Source organism: Lineus longissimus, chromosome 11, assembly GCF_910592395.1.
Source record: "Lineus longissimus chromosome 11, tnLinLong1.2, whole genome shotgun sequence".
Classification (NCBI taxonomy): Eukaryota; Metazoa; Nemertea; class Pilidiophora; order Heteronemertea; family Lineidae; genus Lineus; species Lineus longissimus.
Genome location: NC_088318.1, coordinates 13,690,274 through 13,711,369, shown reverse-complemented (window position 1 = coordinate 13,711,369; position 21,096 = coordinate 13,690,274). Strand labels below are relative to the sequence as shown.

Below are 21,096 nucleotides of genomic sequence, written 5' to 3'. Positions count from 1 at the left end.
ATACAATGTATACCAAAGGTTTGAGCGGAAAAAAATCGATCTTACTCTCAGCATTGATTGACTTCGTGAGGGTCAATTGTCTTTATGCTGTATTTAGAGGATGAAGAAATGAATTATTCCTCTCCGACATATGCGGTTAATAATTAATAGTCACTGATTTGCTGATCTGGTTAATACCCCGTTAATACGCCGCCCAGGTGGTGACCCAGTTCCCCGAAATCAGGTCAATGGTGTCATTATTCATTGTGAGGGCCCAAATATAGAAACTTGACACGAAAATAGAGATTAAAGTGTTTGTAGCCCTGTAAGATAACTAGAAACCCAGTGCTCAGCTAACCCTGGTAATGACATTAGGGGAAAGACACGAAAAGACTTCCTGAACCAAAAATGGACATTTTAAAGGGACAACCTTGGTATTGAGATACGTTGGGTTTTTCATGCACAAAGCGATCCCTGTAGGACCGTGACTTCTCCGAACATGATCACTGAACAATCGCTGAACTGTAATAACAACTTTAAATCTCCTCGCAACTAGTAAATACCATTGTTGGGCTCAGCATCAGTGTGTTAAATGGCGGTGCATGGTGGCAAGTATAGGAACATTATGCTACCCAGTGACCGCCTTAATCACATACCCAACGGTCCCTTTAGATTAGGTCTAGAGCCCCCGTAAGAAGTCCTCACATAACAGGGTCAGTCATGTTAACTCCTCCCCTCGCACGCACCTCTTTATTTTACAGTCAGGAAGGGAGGTCGCCTTTACAATAGTTTAACTTTGTCAATAAACTAAAAAGTATCCAGTAATTGTTTGTTTTCTGAATTCCGCACATAGGCCTATATTTATGGCGTACCAATAAGGTCACAATAAATGTATGTAAATAGTGTACATTAGTTGTTATATGTTGCTTTGAATTTTTTGTAATCTTCTATAATAGGAGGAATAAACAGATATATATATTCCCGTTCACCGTTATCTTTCCCGTTGAACTTGAATTGCATTCCTGTTGATCAGCATTTAGTTTCGTTAAACAGTAATTCCTTTAAGTAGATATTCCGTTAATATCTATTTAACGCTTATTTGACCTCTATATTGACCATCTGATAGGCGAGAGGAAGCTCGCGACCATTGTCCCTTTAAGCGAAAGACAATTTTCATTGTTTTTTATATGGGCATAAATGATTATCGATCACGGGTCTATCAAAAACTTGCCATTTTGTAATTACCCTGCAGACATAAAAGATAACGAGCAATTTATCCAGCTCTGACTGCAGGCAGGGGTAATTAGTAGCACATAAAACTGATGATTCAATTTTCCAATTAATCCTGATGTGTGTACGTGCAGGAGAACTTTGTATGGGATATACGGCAATGTATAAAACCACATGTATTTACAGTCGATAAGCAGGAACAGTTGGCGTAGACTTTCACTGCTCACGGAATATTTAAAGTTGCCTCGTTGTAACATTTTCGAGTTTTTCCGATTGAGTGTTTTCCCCCATTGTTTGGAACGCTGAAAGATGGACATTTTTCTGTGTTTACCCCTGGGAACACTGAAATTGATGGAGAACAACCACCCGGCGCCATAGGACAACTCAAACCCGTCAAGACGAAAGTAGTAACTGCGACACTATATATTTTACAGACAGATATTATTTTATTTCAGCATTGTCAAACAATTATTTTTCCAAATAAAAATATTTGTTCTGTACAAACAATATGAGTAACCACCATATAAAGAAAGTAACATAAATGTTCAACTTCCAGTAATGTTAAACACGCCACCTACACACCCTTTCTATGTGCAATGTCCGCATTTTTATATAAATGGTCGCTATATATATTACGTGCACTTTGAAGAATGCTACGTCTACCAATGACGCTGGTGATACTTATTTCATATGCCTAGCCTGGAAAAGTTGGCGGACTTTGACGTGCAACACATTCCAGTATCACTGAAAGACACTCGGCCTCAAAAGTGTATTCCAAATCGTCCCTTTAAGGGCCGCTTTCGCTGTCTGATCGATTGAAGACGGTCAGTATAGATTATGCGGCCGAGATTGAGCAACTGCATAGATAGTCAACGATCCTGACAGCACTCTCATTGAACGCCCGAGGCTCTGGCGGGACCACTGGCAGGCTACCGTAAGAAGGGGAGGTCTCGTATAACGGCTTCATAGTTTCGCCAAGCCAACCGCCCCTGCCTCGAGTTGCACGAATCTACGAGCGCATGGCCCCTGAGACGTATAGATCAAACGTCATATAAATGCTACAAATGATGAAAACATATTAATCTAGACACATCACTCTACGGTCGCATTTTGCACAACTTCGTCTACAACTGGTGTTTCCACATCACAGGAAATTCCAACAGCGTCACTAACAGCATTATTTGTTTTATTTTGCAAGTCATAGTTCAATTCGCACAACCTCCGTATGAACCCATCGTTTGGGGACACCTCCCGTTTTAAGCGGACTGTCTTCATAGCCTCCTTGACCGTCATCCCTTGGTAGAGCATGAGGTAGCTGAGGACGATCGAGGCAGATCGACTCCGGCCTTGGTGGCAGTGGACAAATACTTTCCCTGGAAGAGGTAATCGGCAAATTATGTAGAAGTTGACATCATTAAGAAGTGTCACATTGTCGTAGGTTGCTGTCTTCACTATCGATGAACAGTTGGATGTGACTCGATCGGACGGGCTCATGCAAATGTGTCAAAGGATCCAATAGTTACTTTCACCATACGTCTTTATCGATCTTACATATAATGTGCCTTAATCCAGGGCTCAATAACCATCTATTAGGTCAAAAATTAGAAATAAATGTTACATGTTGCCACAACACGAGTCAACCCTGTTCCAGGCATGGACTCACGCTGCGCCGTCCTTGACATTGTCGTCGTACGGCAAAAATCGCCTGCGTTGTCTAATTCTGGTCGAACCCTTCCTTTGAATGTTAAATGTTTAGAATCTGTGGAATCCCTGTTTTTTGGGTGTACACCACCACTGCACTTTGGATTGACTCGGATCTTCACCTACCTCCTTCCTTGAGTGCTTGGTCAATGAAATCAGCCGTCCCCTGGAAGTGTTTCTGGATTGGGTATGTCATGACGTCCATCGCCTCAAACCCGTAGAACTTTATCTTAAATGGCTGGTAGTATTCCTCATTTGTGTTAATCTGGGTGAATTTCTTCCCCATTGCGGTGTTGACGACATGGGTCACCCCAAGATCTCGAAGCTTCTTGATGTCTTCAGCAACGGTCCTGAAATGACGAACATTTCAAAATACAAATGTAACATGAAACATGACCAGTAGGACAAATTAGGAATATACTTTTCTGTACAATGTTCCTGTGAAGTCTGTCAGCTGGGGTCTGTCACTGCTTGCAATCCTTACGGCGCATGGCCATGGAAACCAATGAGTCACGGGCATTTCCACTATGTCTATACTATGGACTTGCAAACCTCCCTTCTGTTGGACGCCAGTCGACTCCGCAGTCAATTTCGTCCTGATCGCCTTTTTTCTGTACTGGGCGACAGAACGATCAAGATGACGAAATGGACGACATAGGAGTCTAGATATACAATATTAGTACGGTGACTTGTAAAAGATATAAAATAGCGGAATGATTAGCAGAAGCCGAGGATATGAAGAGGACGATATTCCAGCGCCGGCAGAAAACAAGACCTGAACGAGGGACCAACATGCTGCCTACTGTTAGATCTATCAGGAGCGGTTGCGACCGATCGAGGTGGCGGAATCGTCGGCCGTGCGCTGTCCGACCAATATTTTTTTACAATTAAACGATATTAATCTTCAAATTTACCGCGAAAAGTGACGTATGTGACGCGCATGTTCACGGAGGTTAATTAATCTCGATGAATTAACCACAAGTAGGTTGTTCCAGCAGCAAACAAACGCTAACATCGTTGAGAGGCGAAGATCAAGAACAACCTACCCTTGCCCAAGAAGTATGTTGGGATAGACTTCATTGAAAGGTTCCAGATCGGCTATTAGTCCTTGATAGGTAAAAAGCCAGGGCGTGGGTCGGGCTCCCGCCCTTGACGGTCCGTCGTCTGCTTGCGACCGAACACCCGGCGGGCGCACGTCCTTCACAACCTGTTTTATCTCCGCCACGAAACCAGCCACGGCCGTTTTCTTATCCTCAGTCATTTCGGAATGTTTAAAAATTCTCCCACAGTCCAGTGTCACCGATATTTTTAATCTATGCTAGTGTAGCATCCAAAGAAGCACAGCTTATTTATTGATTCGCTAACAACATAATGAGCGTATGACGTAGATGTGGTTTCCTTTACACCCAAATAAGGACAGGGTGGAATACGGTGGCCGGTGAGGTGGCCGGTGAGGTGGCAAGACAACGTTATAGGCTCATGTCCTAGTATTGCGAATGATAGGACTGATTAGAAATGACCAATTATGGCATTTTAGTGGCTCTTACGATTACGATCATGCATTCTGAATCTCCTCAGCAATTTCTGAAACTACGGTATAGCGGATACAGTGACACCTACCGACTGACGCGCACCACTAGCTAGGCATATAAAAGTGCTATAGTCTAAGTATGTATGTATACATACTTAGACTATTACAGGCCTACCTATTAATAGCGTTGCACTGCATGGCAAAATCAAAATATCGGCCCATGCGATTGAGAAATAATCATGACTCACCCTTGGCCTAAGAAGAGATTTGGAAAGACCTCAGTCGGGAATAACGCGTGACGAACGGGACTAACCCCTTCTGGTCGACATTCGTCAATTATCTGAGTCAGTTCTTGGATACCCTTTAACACTTCTTCCTCCATCGCCATGTCGAGCCACTCTCCACGAGCAGAGGTTACGATTTAAATAGCCGTTGTATTATTTATTGTATTGGGAATACTGACTCACCATGTCGAGCCACTCTCCACGAGCAGAGGTTACGATTTAAATAGCCGTTGTATATTGTATTGGGAATACTGACTTTCACAAGTAGGCCTATACCGGCGAAGATGACGTCATATGAAATGAGTGGTAGCTCTTACGCTACATGAGTCAATGTACATGAGCGGGGGTGGGGATGATACCTGTCAACTTACTTTTGGCCAATAATCACATTAGGGAACACCTCGGTATACTCCGTCGGTTTTAGCGCATCCCGAACTGTCGCCACCCAAGAGGGCCCATCCTGACTCTCATGCGTTTGCCTCACCACTATCGAGCTTAGGGTCTCAAAACATTGCGGGTCAAGATGAGAGGGCCCAGAGTTCGAGGACCGAACGATGGGCAATTTCTTTGGTCTGTATTCCTTTAGTATCCGTGACACTTCCTCAAAATATTGACTAGTTTTGATACATCGTTCACGTTCTTTCTCCCCCTGCATTCCGGCTTCATTCATATTCTGTCCGTCAAGCATTGATATTGACTAGGCGATAAGAAAATATACAGGTTATCCTTGTCTATAACGTCTTCTATACCTTCTTGGGCAACTGAAGATGTACCATACATTTAATTAGGCCCACAAAGGGGTATCAACAGGAGTGGGTGTGAATACTCAAGAAATCTTTGTAGTAAACTCCGCCCTCTAGGCCTAGTATTGCTCGATCGCGTATGATTTATTCAAGAACCACTATCATGTGCCCAATCGGGCCTCATTGCAAATGCCACCCAAAGACGTTATAGGCAAGAATAACCTGTATGTCAAGTCGCTTTTCGGTAAGCACGGAATCGGTGCAAGCAATATTATTGCGACTGCAACAACAAGAAAAAAAACAACGAAAATGTTCCTTGGATTCCTATCATAATATTGATTTTCTTCATTCAAAGAGAATTCCGATTTTAATAATCACAATGGCAGATGATTTAGATGACCTTCTGGATGAAGTAGAATCCAAATTCTGCAAGCAAACCTCAAATAAACCTCGTGAAACGAGCCGGAATGGAAGGCCGTCTCCACAATCAACAAACAACAGTCAATTTTCAAGGTGCATGCCATAGGTGTCCAGATTAAAATCCGGCAAACGACCACCGGGATGTACACTATTTTTGTGTTTGATTGGAGGGGGGGGGTGGGGGGGGGGGGTAGCACGGATCTCCAGTGGATTAATATGTAAAGTCAAGAACTTAGTGAGCCCCCCTTTAGGTCGGGGGAGCTCCCCCGAACCCCCCTACGAGCATATGTTAAGTGCAAGCTCTAACAACTACAGCTGTTACAATGGGGGGACACCCCCCAAACCCCCTCCGTCGACATAGGTTTTTACCAGTGCGTTGGGGGGAAGCTCCCCCCAAACCCCCCCGGTGGACAGTCAACTAGCCCTTCTGTGTCATACTGCTGGAGGGGGGGGGGTGCGATGGGACCATCCATATAGTTCCTTCCGACACATTTTTGTTTTGGTAATGTAATACATTGTGATTGACCTTATTCACGGGAATCGGGCGTTTCCAGTGATATACGACACAAATGGGTTGTCCTCATGCATTCACTTTCGAAACGCATTTTAAAATAGATGTTACGTCCTGTTAATGGGGCACGTCATCATCGCGTACATTTGGGAAAAACTCCCTAACGAGACCGGAGCAGACGGCTGAAAGTAGTTTAATTATTGGCCGCTAGGGTACAGAATGTACGTCGCTCACCCGAATTTTTCACGCAACTATAGCTAAATAGAGCTAGTTCTAGTTTGTGATTCAATTTGATACTTCAGATTTGGGCAGTAGACCAATATAACTTAGTCGTCAGTGTGGTTTTAAGCTGGAAAAACGTATTTGTTTTTCTTAAAGTGCCTTTTTTGGACGGGTGTGTGCGATTGTTTTGTTTTTATGTCACGTGACCTCGATCATGTCGACACAAAATTGAAATAAACCACCCTTTTCTGTCATTATTTAGGACGGATATTTCTCTGATAAAAATATTAATATAATTGGCCAATTTCTTAGGCATATGATGTAGCGAATTCCCATGAAGATTTAAATTAATTTCAACCAATGGGATAGCAACCACCACCGGAAGATCGCGGAGAAATCGGTAAACTCAACGGAGTTAATTCAGAAAAATACCAAAAAAAATTGTTTGTTGGATATACAATATTTACTCTCTTTATTTCACTTCATTTACATTATATACTCCCGCACACACGTGTATCTTAAGAGCCCCTCCTAAAGGGGGTCTTATAAGGGGCCAGAATTGAAAATATCCTTGTGTATAATGATAGTGTACTGTAAGTGTGGAGGAGGGGCCGCAGGGACTTTTAGTTTTGGGATCAAGATACATTGTTGGAAATGATCCCCAGCCATAGTATAACCAAAACTTAGACAGAATTGTTAATTTTTTTCAGGAGAAAACCTAACAATGATCTGGATGACATGATTGATGATATTATGGGTCTGCCAGAATCGAACCAGGTTTGATATTTTGTTCCCACTGCAAGTATGGTGCAGTTGGAAGTACATACTAATACTTGACTTGCCAAACTCAGCTCGACGCTGAACTGCAGTGCCACTCGCGGACAAAGATAAAACAACTCGACATTTTTTTCACCGGGTTTCTCGCTGCGCATGCGTACCAGCGTCATCTTTTGTTGATTTCCGCTGGTACGCATGCGCAGCGAGAAAACCGGTGAAAAAAAATGTCGAGTTGTTCTATCTTTGTCCGCGAGTGGCGCTGCAGTTCGGCGTCGAGCTGAGTTTGGCAAGTCAAGTATTGTACCACCTTACTTTGCAAAACTTGAGGTCTTTTTTCCTATCTTAGATAAATTTCATATTATGAATAAAATAATTCACGGCCACTTGGCAGTTGTGGGAAATCACTACAGAAAGGAGGAACTTAATTCCCTCAATCGAAACTACATGTACTGTAGGAGGGAGGACACCATCTCAAGGAGGCAACCAATTTTGAGCCAAAATTTGTCATATTGCCCTTAGTAATCTAGATACAGTTTGTCAGAATCCTTATAGTTCTTAAAGTGAGAGCTTCTACAGTACTGCAGTGATCACTTTGAAATGACAGATCTTTGGAGGTATTTTTTGTTTTCAATCAAAGTATCTTTATTTCAAACCCATGATTCAGCGATCATTTTCTTCTGACAGGACATTGACACGGACTCTCCTCGACTTTCGGGTGGTGAGACGAGGTTAGTGACATCTGCAACAAAAAAGTAAGTCTACCAGTTTTTTAGGACAAACCCCTTCAAAGGATAGGCTTCCGAGAATCTGCTGGATGTGAATGTTAAGCTGGAGACCAGACTCCAGCTCTTGTCTTCAGAGACCTTCTCCCTAGTGACCTTCTCCCCAGTGAAGAGTAGAGAGAAATACTGGCCAAAGGACACCACCCTGACCAAAAAACTGTGTTGCGGAACACTCTAGGACTGCTAAACTTGGTTACCAAAACAGACAACACTGAAAGTTTATACATTAAAATCTGATTTGGATATCATTTCAGGATCTGAAAGTTTTGTGGGCTTTTCCCTTTTCTTAAAAATACAATTTCTACAGCGATCTGTTTGATTCATTTCATATCCATTGACTATTTCAGATGTTTTCCATTGTATCTAGGAGGGAGTCAATATGCTCAGGGATTAGCAAATTCTATGAACCAAAGGTATGGCTTTTGCTCAACTATAGACATTTTCCTTTCGTTGATGGCCCGTGTGCCACGAGACATCAACAAGTATTAAAACAGTACAGGGTACTCTGCTCAAAAAGCTTGTGTTGAACTCCATGCACATTTGTAACAACTTTAAATATAATGAAGGATTAGGACAATACTTGGCCGTATTTCTCTTTTCAGAGTATGTGATAAGATACGCTGCACTGACTGTGATTTTAAAGTGGTGTCGTTTGATGATTTCATCTGGCATTCGTCCGTTGACTATTTATTTCTTCGCAATAATGTTCCTGACTTCAAGAGACTGCGAGACAAGCTTAAAGTGAAGAAAGGTGTGTATTCATCAGTAGAGCTTTTGTGACAAAAAGATATCTCATTTGTGGGTTAAAAATCGATAATCACGCGGTTTGATGCCTGTTCTTTGATTCTTGTCACAGGCACTTGCTGTGACTACCACAAACAAGTAATTTTTGTTGCATGTGATCATGATTGCAGGTGACAGCCATTTAAATTGCTTGTTGCTGGGAGCTTAACATCATTATTTTGGCTAGTCCGTGAGATGTTATTGTTTGAATTCCATGCCTATGAGACGTGAAAAGCTCTGTAAAAAAAAGCTATGTAACCTGAATGACTGTCGGCAGGAATGGGCTGAAATTCATCTAAACTTCAACATTTCGTTTTCTGTAGCGTAACCGACACTTTTCTACTTGTAGGACATAAAGCCTATGCCTGCCAGTGTAAATGGACTACAGCTAAAGAACTTGTCAACATCGCCGACTGCAAGGATCTCAACTTGAAGTGGGTGTGTGGAAAACACTGACTGACGATGACAATCTTTTCCGATTCGCTGTGAACAGTGTCACTTCAGTGACGACCTCAGTCTTTTCTTGCTGAAACCACCGTGTGATCTAGATCGTCTTATTTGGTTTTCCTAAATACTGAAGAAGTACCAGTACATATTCTGAGACAAAATTTCTTTTTGGTCTGTACGTTTTATGCTGTAAGTCAATCATATCAGTCAAGAGGCAGTTCCAATAAAAAACAAAGTGAGGTCTTTATTTTTCCTTTTATACTTGGGGCCAAAAGGGGGTGTAGCTCTGCACAGCTGAGTTGTTGTAGTTCATGACTTTTCTCCTTGTCATCTAATGATGATATAACTCTTGCTTATTCAAACAAGTTGTGCTTCTGCTCATCGTCGCTAATTTCGTCTTTGTCCTTTCCTTGCACTGCCAGATATGTGGTGGTAGCCTCTCCACATTCAGCAAGTTTGAGCTTTAATGTGTACATGTTATTCTCTCGTGTTAATGTAAATATGTATGTTTGTGCCAATAAGCAAAAAGTCTGTAATTTTGAGCTTTAATCGTTGATAGAGGAGATAAGGGCCAAGTTGAACAAAATAAGTTTTTACTAACGACTATGTGGCAGCATGTCTTATGCTAGGATTTTAACCAATGTGGACCCCTAAGACTGTCTCAATATTGTGAATTAGTCCTCTGTCATTTTCCTATTGTTTGTTGGTGAAATCCAGCTATAAATTTTGTAAGAGGCTGGGGGAAACTATACATGTTGGAGGAATCTCGGGTTCACTGGGGTTCTCTGTACTGCTCCTAATGTCAGCACATACATGATGATGTACTGTTTTAAAATGCACCAAGTCGTTAACGAAAATAGATTGCCTGTTCTTTATAGAGATGACAAGAGTGCTAGAGGACTACCATTAGAATCCAGGACTAAACTTTTCATGGCCGTCAAAAGTCAAACGGTTTCTTCATTAACTCCTTGAAAGTTTGACTAACTATTGATTTGGTAGTTTCCCTTAAATGCTGCACTGTATCACTACTGTTCTATTCCACTTTGGAGTCGCAAAATAAAATGGCTTTCAAAATAAGTTTAAAGTTTTCATTCTTGTCGGTAGATTGATTGTTTGTTCCCCAGACAATTAGACTCCTATGCAGTTCCTTTCGTCATCCTGAACGTCCTTCCGTCAGGGTGAGGAACGAGGCCGGTCCACTGCGTCTGGAGTGTGGGGACAATCAGAAAGTGCCAGTTCCATGACATTCTAGTAGATGGCACCACGGTAGCGGCTAGAGAGGATGGACCTTGCTTGAGACGCCAGAGAATCAAGGATGTTATCCCGGTGTAAAAGGAATGGACGTCCTAGGAATGCAGGACCCCATACAATAGCTGTGTATTGTCAACGAATGTGGTTAATGGTTTGGTTAGGGTTAGCTACATAATCTTAACAAAGGAACTCTGCTACTCTATTAACTTGAACAAAAGGACCGGACTTGGATTCCGGGGGACTTGCATTTCTTTTACACCGGGATATTTTGATATTAGCCAAATTTTCTACAATTCGGGATGGGGGAAGTTGGAGGAGTGTCACGAGATAATACCGGGCTCGTCCATCGTGAGACTTCTGTAAAGAGCCCCCTCATCACGTCCTGGGATGGGACTTGTTACTCCAACGTCATTAAAATATCAAGAGCGGGCAGAAACTTGACAAATTCACTGCAATTTTAAAAAAAAACCCTCTTCCTCAGCCTCAGACTGTCCTCGAACGAAATATGTGGCTTTTAATTGTTTATAATTGGAGCAAAAAAGGGGCGGTAAATTCGTCAGTTCGACCAAGAGGCATCCTGGTACAACGGCCAGTCAGTGATTTTCAATATACATCATGCCTCTCGTACCACACAATACAACCTGCATTTCAGGATGGCCAAGAGGAGAGTGTGAAAACCACTGGTATGATAAGAAAACTACATGAGTGACTGATCGTAGTCACCAGCTTGCACAAGATGATTTTCTCCGGTCTAAAAGCTCGAGACCGCGGGTCACCTCACCCTAGTCCTTTGTAAGGACACCACATCATTATTACACTGGACTTGGTTGTTCGAAACCGATTCTCAGGTTGAGCCGACGACACTGCCAGGGCATAAAGACCAAGATCACGTTGGGATTTCAATTATTCTGGTACCGAAAAGAGGCTCAGCAGACGACACTACCATGACGACCAAGATCAAGTTAGGATTTAAAATGTGAATTGTCTCTACACTTCGAACGCACATTGGACAGCGGCCTCGTCCTGTCGCATGAGGAGACCAAATCAGGATGACGCGATGGGCTGCCCAGGGAGTCTAAACGATTGTTATTCAGCGTCAAAGTTGAGATTGAGTCGGCTGAGTTGTAAATGATAAAGCCCTTCTATGTTGAATTGTTCATTTCTATATTCATCATGAGCATGCCTTCCAGCATCTGTAATGAACAACAGAATATATTATGTCAATTGCCTCGCGTGCAGGTGAACAACATGAATCAAGAAATGACCTGGCTCTGTTGCGACAAATTGTAAAAGGAGTTCAATTGAGACCCTATGCCGGTTGTGTCAGTTGGCATAATAAAACATTTGAATTCTACAGGTCATACTGGGGCATTTCAATAAGTCGAGGATATCAATAATTGTATGTTATCATATTATTGCCCCGATATCACCAATTATATCCGAGTAGTGTTAAGTTGTATAAAAGAACCCTTGGGGCCAATGCAAACAGTTTCAGATTTCAGAAAATATGAACTTTTGTTGTTGCACATGCGTCCAATTTACAGTTACAGAAATACTATGCGCACCAACTGATATCGAAAAATACTTTTTCTGATGAATTATGAATGGAACTGACCTTTGAAGGTTCAGTACAGTTGTGCATTTTCCATTAACCTGTGACCGACTCATCAATATTGAAGTCAGAAGTGCAGAAGAGGGACGGGGGGGATGAGTCTACAAACGAATTGAAAGTTTTCTTTTATATAGACTGGAAAACAAGCTAGTACATGTAAGTATGATATTCCTCCTCTGGGGTCCCAAGGAATCATCAGGCAGCCAGACACTTTTATCTGTTATTGGGGAAATACTGTCTGATGATATGATAGTCTACACTGAAAATGTCATAGGTTGCATTCGATCACCAACAAAACAAAGTAAGTGTCGTCTTCAGCAGAGAACCTCTCTATTGACGACACCCATCTCTAAACTGGACACTGGCTTTCGTCCCATATGTATTAGTCATTTTCAGGAGGAAATAACGTTACTTCTTCCTGGTTCTTTCCAATAAATTAGACAGGACACCTCTCAATCACCATGTCAGTCAATGGGAGTTCTTAATAAAGAGGTTCAACTGATACATACTTCTTTTTTCCTTTCTCTGGCTTGGCTCCGACTTGAGAAAAAGCAGGGTTCTGTGATGTTGCTCTTTCATGTATACATGTAACTGATATTTGAAAATCAACACATTATTGGAATTGTCAAAGGGTACTTAGTCTCTATGGTGTTATTCAATGCTTTCTCTCTGATACTTATTTCAATCTTCCTCAACTTAATTTTCTCCAACCTGACCAAGATTTAGGAAAGTGTTTGAAAATTTGTTTGTCTGTTCAATTTTTTTGTCGCTACCCCGCAGCCTGACGCATCTTAACGCTACAGCATCTTATGCTACAATGATCATCTTAGTGACAATTTTAAGATGTCAAACCCCTCCAGTTGGCTAAGGCACTTTATGCCAGCGTCCCTAACCCCAGGACATACAACGACAGCTGTGTGTAAAGAAAGCAAGGAGGATAGTCAACGATACAGCCGATTTATTCAATAAATTATGCTTTGACCCCGAAACTATTTGATATCCCGGCTAATAAAATATTCAAGTGATTTGTATAACGACGTATGCTACTGATCATAAAAGGTCACATGTCAACATTGCCTAGGGACGGATGATACTGGTGGTAGCCGGTGAGATTTGAAAGCGTCTTGTGCATATCCCTCACATCATCACCACCACTCCAAAGGTGCTTAGGCTAAACCCCTTATTTTCCCAGCCCTAAATCCTGCAGGTCACTTAATCGGTCTTATGAGCAGGCACCGCAGTCCAGTATCGGACAATTATACTTCTACAGGTCAAGACAATGCACATCACATATTATTCGGACAAGACACACTATCCAGCCCATATACTCCGAGCAGTGATAGTACGTGAACCATAAACCGGGGGCGTATTAATGGTGTCTTTGGAGAATGTTTTGGAGAATGTCTCCAGTCATCCTGATATCGTATAGTAGGCCTAGCCTATATTGAAAACCACTGGTGCCAAGTGTCGTGAGTACTGTTATATCGGGACAGAAGTTTGGCCCGTCTCCATACAGATTAGTAAGTAGCGCTGCAGTGATGGATGATGCTAATGAGCTACATGTATAGGCCCTATACTGTTATGTAGTGAAGAGCCCCGCCCGTCACCAAGTGCGCTGCGGCGTCTTGACGGCCACGTGACCCTTAAAGAATGAGGTCAGGAGGGTGCCGCTGAGAGAATGTTGGAACGAAGCTGATGTGGTTTTTGTGATCTGTGCTTGAGAAATACGCGGAGTATCGGTGGAACACGTGCTCAGGCCCAAACATTGATGATTGCAAAAGTGAAAATCCTTTTCTTCACGCTCTTGCAAGTCTAAAATGCTCATTTTTGGTCCAATTTTGGCAATTCAAAGATTCACAGAGAGTTGAGACGGATATCTTTCAATTCCAGCTATAGCATGGAGAAAAAGATGAGATAAGTCTCGGACAACTTTTGCATCCTTCGTGCTCCAAGGTAGGCCAATAGTAAAGTTTGATGAGTCTGACAACTTCGAAGTCCACAGTTTCATAAGTGACTGGTATCTGGCAATACGTTTCATGAAGGTGGGTAAATGTAGGCCTACAGTGGAACCTCCATTGGCGGACACCTCTCTATTAAGGACAACCTCTCTATTAAGGACAACCTCTCTATTAAGGACAACCTCTCTATTAAGGACACTAGTTGTGGTCCCAAATTGGTTATTTCCATTCAATTTGACCTCTAATCACGACACCTCTCTATTAAGGACAACAATTGTCAGTCCTGAGGGGGGGTCCTTAATAGAGAGGTTGTACTGTATATTGGTTCACCTGGCAACGCAAAATAAACCAGGCTTTTCTATCATAGTGTTGGAGGGGTAGAATGGAATAAAAATTTGAAATACATGGGCTTGTACATCCCTCAAGATGAACCACTCTTTTGTCTGTCTGTTTCTTTCATGTAATTTCCTCTTCAGGTTAGCATGTATATCATTACAACAACCTGATATCTTTACCCACTGTGGACTAGAACACAGAAAAGAAGCAAGAACACAACTTCAATTTTACTCTTTTATAATTTTATTCATATCATCTTATTTTCATTGATATTTGTTGGAGATCAACAAAGTAAATAACCTTTACAAATAAATTAAATTGAAATAAATACTGCTCCAGAACAATATATTAAGACTTTATGCCACATAACATAGTCATGGGAATCATTTTAACCCTTTCAGAACAATGTACAATATAAAATGTGGCCTTGTCTTAGACGAAAAATCACTGTTGAGAGTCTTTGAAAATTTCCCAACGGATCTACAGTGTTAGCATGACTCTTCATTTTGAAATCTTGGGCGAAACCTTTTTGAAATCTTTTAAAAATAACTCTTACTCTGCAGATGACGATGCGAATGTGTTTGAGGAGTGGTCCAAGCGCGAGTCCAATCCCCCAGAGGCCAGACGCTGATTACTGAAGGTTAGAGTCCTATAATCCGCAGTCCACATAACGTCCATAAATCATGATGGGTCGTCGTGAAAAGTGTGAGTAAACTCATGAATATTATCGCTCCAGACTTAGTCAAATAAATGTTCGCTGCCAAGGGGTGAGAAAGCACGCCTAGCTTTACACTAAAACACCTCCCCGGGTGATAACTGGACAATGTGTCAAGGGTTGGCACGACAAATTATGTTTGTTTACTCGAAAAAGTGCCGAGCAGTTCCATAAGTCCACCAACTGCTATTATAACCTCTCATACACCCCGAGGTGAGACGCTGTAGTGTTTTTGACTCACCAGTCATCTTAAAGATGATTTCTATCCATTTTGAAAGAGATAAATCTTTTGTCCTTTTTTTGTTTTCTTTCAAATTTCTTAGTTGGCATGGTTACATGGTTTGGCTCAGTAACATCTCGTGTTCTGAAACAAACTGGAGAATGGACCAATCCTTAAATCAAGATTTACACATTTTTTTGTATTTATCCAAAATCAAAGAACCTTGAAACACTTTTGATTTCTCACTTACTAAAAATGGCGAATGTTCAAGACCAACAACTGGTGAATATGCTCATTCTCAATCAGAGTTAAACTTTCTCGCTTTCTCAGTTCACATTTGAAAGTGGGCGAAAATAAAACGCTTGTGAATATTTTTAACATTTATTGTGTGCTAAGTAAATGAACAGCCCTTCTATCGACCAATCTGTTTATACCAAGTTTAGATGTTTAACTCCTTTATTTCTTGATCTTTCCAGCAAAAAATCTATATTGTCCTGTTTAATCTCTAAATGTACAGGCAAGCATCTTCATCTAAAAGAAATGATGCTATATTGAATATTTCATCATCAGATAATATATACACATGTTAGTATTGCTACTAACTCAAATTCGTTAATACCATTACTAACTCAAAAATGTCGGTAATGCTGCTACCGGCTTATAAAGTTATTATAGTATCGATATAACTAAAATATGTAGTTAGCACTATTACTAACGCAAATCAGATTCACAAAGCACTATTATCAAGGGATGCAGCACAACTGGATTAAATTATTGTGACCTCATAAATGGAATATTTAGAGAAACCCATTGTATCTATTTAAAGGTGACAATTTGAGCGTGAGATATGTTGGTTTTTCATTTGAAAAATAGTTACGACTGCATTCTGTTTGAAGGTAGGTGAATCATGGAATGCTCAGTTAAAAGATTCAATGGGCATCATCTACTTAATATTCCTGTTTTCCCAATAACACTGCATCCTTCGATAAGCCAAAATAATCAAAATAATCTGTAAACATGGTAAGCAGTATCTACATTATAAAATTTTGCCCCAAAATAATTGGTTAGCGACACCGTAATTGGCACAGTTAACATGGGTATCTTCGCCCACAAACTTATAAGACACAAAAATAACATAACTCAAATATCCAATTTCTGAACGATATGGCTGCTAATGACAAATTGTGATAGCTTGGTTCCAAAAATGAAACAGTGGTTTGGTAAATCGAATTTTTCAGTGGAATACTACATTTTAAAACCATTTCAAAGAAATCTTGAAAAATGAAACGGGCAGCGCTATTGTTGTATTTACACTTAAGGTGATTTACGAACATTCATGTCTGGTCCAATCTGGTATATTCAAAGCAGAAATATATATACACGTACATACAAAATGGAATCATTTTAATTCATAGTACTGCTCTCAACATAAAGTGCCCTTTTATTGGCATCAGGCAAATGGCAACCTTTATACAAGGTGTATCAAAAATGCTACAACCACCACATTTTGCCAACCATTAACGGTATAAAGTCAGAAATAAAGCAGGTGACAAAAGGAGTGACTAAATCAAAGACGACTAAAGTGTTACCTCTCTTGGTGGACACTTCTATTAGCAGGACACCCTCTCTATTAAGGACACTAGTTTGGGTCCCAAATTTGGTGTTTCCCTATTTGACCTCTCTAATCAGGACACCTCCTTATTAAGGACTGCACTTATCAGTCCCGAGGGTGTCCTTAATAGAGAGGTTCTACTGTACTTTCCACTCAATTCGGGTGTTCTTGAATAGAGAGGTTCCACTGTATTTGCCCTTACTTTGTACTGTACTTTCCCTTTGCATCATGATTTATAACCATGTGAAAAATATGCTGGTTGGATTTTTGGCTCACCGGTACGGTGAGTCTACACAACACGGCAGTGTCTGTCATCTGTCGTTGTCATCCAGTGAGCACAATGGCCCCTGGCCTTTTCATTTAATACACTCTTTATAGCGAGAGTCTATCTTGTTGTGACCTTTGGAAAACACGAGTCTGGAGTACTGCTAATTACTGATGGCCACCACTAATGTATAGTTTACAGTACAGAACATCCAAAAGTGTAGCCATTGGTAGAATGTTTGTGTACCTTTCTTATTCAGCAAGATACTCTCTTTTTTTGGAACATTATGATGGATGACCGTCAATAGTAAGAACTGAATGGGTCGAAAAGATGACTAGATGAGGTAAGCTGCACAAAACGGTTAAGAGTCTTTCTGGTAGTAAAAACGTCATGATATTTTGAGCCAATTACCTGAGCACCCCCACAGTGTGAAAACATTTCATTTGCTAAATAAAATTTTTTGTGACCTTAGTTAATCCATTAACCATTTATAGTATGGCCTGGGTACCATCTGTAGAGGGCTTGACAGATTAGCAATATTTGTTGCAGTCAGAGCTGCAAATCTTTATTGCAACAAACAATTTCTAGTCTGCATTAGTCCTTATAATTCATAATCTCAAACGCATGGTTGCTTCAACAAAAATCACTAGTCCGCAGAGGGCTCTTCACCGCGCTGCATAATTATGAGAAATTGATTCCACTGCTCAGAATGAGCGCACAATACGCATACTTTCGAAATGCACGCTCTGCAAATAAAACTCATGGAATGCATCGCAACAGAAAGAAACAGCAATATTCACTTAGTTCACACATGACTTCAAATTCAACACCAGAAACTAAATCACAGTCACACCCAAGAGATGTCTTGTGAATTTTAACTCTGATGACGAACATTAGCTGAGCAACTGGAAAGGTTAATATTGAAAATCGTGGAATATTTCTGACACTTTCTGACAGTGTTTTATTTGAGAAGACACAAAATTCTGGCTATTGCTGTAAGTAATTTTGATTGAATGGTCTTGTCAGTGTTTACCATCAATGATTGATCACAAAGAAATGTGTTAAAACACACACAACATCTCAGCTTATAGAATTTGTCTAACCTATTTTGACATATTGTGAAAATATCTGACACTTTCTGTCAGTGAAGATCAGCATTTGTACAAACATCTTTGAGAAGACAATTTCAAAATTCTGACTCCTCATTCAAAGAGGATACAAAAGACAAAGTAAATTTAATCAGAGTTTTGTCAGTTTTTTTCCTGTGGCTGATCCCTGCTTTATCATCATTAAGAAATGAAAATCCATATTCAACTCCACGCTCAAATGCTCTTCCCTTGACTGGTGATTTTGCATCTTGGCGATACTTTAATTTATACACTATTTACATATGCGTTGCCATGGCGATGAAATGTATGTGAGATCTTTAGTCGCTACTTCCACTTGTACAACTCGGACTCGGCTCCGCCAATTTTCGCCGTATCTGGAAAATATGAATATAAACATGACATTATAAAATGAAGAAATAGAGAAGCGATAATTTGTTTTCTAGAAATTAAAATTGCCTTAAAGCTGCATTTGGAAAGGGCTCTGCAAAAAGATAAAAGGATGCTAGGATAGGACTTGTGAGGGTTCAAAGGGTTAAGCTTTCTTATCAAGCCAAATGCTAATTGATCTGCAAGAGCATTTTCTGTCATTTTTTGCCATCCGCACCTGCACTGAACAACATGATAAAAATTCTAATCAGCACATAATTTTTTTTCAATTGCACTTTTTGAGTGGGAAAAAATTCTAATCTGTTTTGAAATCTTTAGCTGAAATAAGTCACGTCAGATATCGAGAAAAGTGACTTAAATCATAAAGATAGTATAAAACCAACATCACATTAACAAAGATTGCTATTGAATGTGGAATAGGCACTGCCGCTATTGGGCGCCCAGCAATTATCAGCAAAATCAACGCGATATCAAGAACACTCATTGTTTAATTCACTCGGTGAAAACTTAACAACCATTTGGTTAACCGATTTATTAAAACATGTTTTGTTCCCCCATTACTTTTCTCAATTAATGCAAAGAAAAATGCATCCAAGGGGAAATGGACAAAAGGCAGCTGAAGAGGACGTAAATTGTTCTTTTCATTGGCGTAATTTCAGCATGAAATTTTTATTTGACCGAAAGATAGCTGTTTAATCAAAGACCTATGACCTGGGCGCACTCACAAGAGAGACTGAGGAACTCTCTCTCCCCGTCAATGTGTTAACTCGGGTAGAAAATCTTGGACAAACTGGCCGGTGCAAGAACACAAGGGTGTAGACCACGAGCCCATGGTTTAATTAAAATCCATATACAGGGTCCATGAAAACTTGTCAAAATCACACCCGCTACAATACAGCACTAACAAACAAAGAAGTGGAAACATTCAAAAAATCATGTCCTGCTTCCGAGGAACAACCTTAAATGAATGTGAATTAAACACAAACAATGGTCCAACCAGCTGTTCTTGATTTTACCTCACAAAAGATGATGACTTTAGATCAAAGAAGTTTGCCAGATATTTCATCTCTGGTCAATGCTGCATTGTGAGGTGTCAACCGCAGGCTAAAAACCTGACTGCGCACTATAGAAAATGGCCATATTCCAGTCTTAACTTCCCACCTAATGTGCCCCGATAAGCAAAAAGAATGTCAAACGCCCGATAAGTCATAATATTCTGTGCAGCGGGGATAAAAACGAGGCGCCAAAAAAGGTTAATTGTTTAGTACATCATGCAAAAGATGACAGCGACACCCCCTGCTGTGCTTCGTGGCGTGAAGGTGATCCCTGGCACACGGGGCTTCAGCAGCATGCTGGGTAAAATCAGATTGCTCCTGAATTTCTAGAGTTTCGTATTATAGGTCAGAAACAATAAATAACTCTGACATGAAAAGGACAAAACTGGTTTGGGCCTGTCACGGACAGATTAGCAAGCTTTAGAAATTAGAAAAAAGATAATGGGCACAAAATTGGAACCTTTGACCCTGATTAACTAATGGTGATTAAGAGGCCTCCGAGCAATCTTTGGTACAGCAGGTTGACACCATCTTGAAGAAGCAAGGGTTAAAATTCACAGAAATCTGATGTGCTCAGTTGACCAATTCATGATTGTAGTCAATGGGTCACTGAATGGTGAAAGGGAGAATATGGCACCAGCCACAGAATCAGATATTGTTATGTGGCCCTATCCACAGCATCTGGTATTGTTATATGGCTCTAGCTACAGAGTCAGGTATTTGTTATATGGCCCTAACCACAGAGTCACTATTGTTTTAATGCCCTAGCCACAGAGTCACTATTGTTTTATGGCCCTAACCACAGAGTCAGGTATTGTTTTATGACCCTAGCCACAGAGTCACTATTGTTTGATGGCCCTAGCCACAGTCTGGTATTGTCATATGGCCCTAGCCACAGAGTCAGATATTGTTTTATGGCCCTAGCCACAGAGTCAGGTATTGTTTTATGGCTCTAGCCACAGAGTCGGATATTGTTTTATGGCCTTGCCACAGAGTCAGGTATTGTTTTATGGCTCTAGCCACAGAGTCAGATATCATTTTATCGCCTTGCCCACAGAGTCTGTTATTGTTATATCACCTTGCCCACAGAGTCAGGTATTGCTATATCTCCTTGCCCACAGAGTCAGGTATTGTTATATCGCCTTGCCCGTAGAGTTTGGTATTGT

General features: G+C 40.8%; 3 protein-coding genes across 6 annotated transcripts in view; 1 reads left to right on the top strand and 2 right to left on the bottom strand.

The window, feature by feature from the left end:
- Positions 1-1,653: 1,653 nt before the first annotated feature.
- On the bottom strand, positions 1,654-4,885 carry LOC135495815 (dual specificity protein phosphatase 3-like). 2 transcript variants are annotated; one of them, XM_064784780.1, is made up of 3 exons: positions 4,690-4,885; positions 3,037-3,260; positions 1,654-2,582 (listed from the first exon to the last, which is right to left on the bottom strand). In XM_064784780.1, the coding sequence occupies exons 1-3, from the start codon at positions 4,827-4,829 to the stop codon at positions 2,302-2,304; spliced, it is 645 nt and encodes a 214-aa protein (XP_064640850.1). In that variant the 5' UTR covers positions 4,830-4,885; the 3' UTR covers positions 1,654-2,301. The 2 variants fall into 2 exon arrangements, with proteins under 2 accessions (XP_064640850.1, XP_064640849.1); XM_064784779.1 differs by lacking the exon at positions 4,690-4,885 and adding an exon at positions 3,957-4,353.
- An 846-nt stretch (positions 4,886-5,731) lies between these two features.
- On the top strand, positions 5,732-10,487 carry LOC135495686 (cilia- and flagella-associated protein 418-like). Its single transcript, XM_064784535.1, has 6 exons — positions 5,732-5,981; positions 7,332-7,398; positions 8,083-8,150; positions 8,528-8,593; positions 8,783-8,931; positions 9,313-10,487. The coding sequence occupies exons 1-6, from the start codon at positions 5,848-5,850 to the stop codon at positions 9,417-9,419; spliced, it is 591 nt and encodes a 196-aa protein (XP_064640605.1). The 5' UTR covers positions 5,732-5,847; the 3' UTR covers positions 9,420-10,487.
- Positions 10,488-14,803: 4,316 nt separating this feature from the next.
- The window catches only part of LOC135495749 (core-binding factor subunit beta-like), a 47,860-nt gene continuing 41,567 nt past the window's right edge, over positions 14,804-21,096 (bottom strand). For all 3 annotated transcript variants that reach the window (XM_064784633.1, XM_064784634.1, XM_064784632.1), the window contains one exon: positions 14,804-18,862. Coding sequence is in view for 1 of the 3 variants with exons in the window: in XM_064784632.1 (XP_064640702.1) it covers positions 18,806-18,862 (57 nt within the window). In the remaining 2 variants the exon portion in view is untranslated. The remainder of the gene's footprint in view (positions 18,863-21,096) is intronic.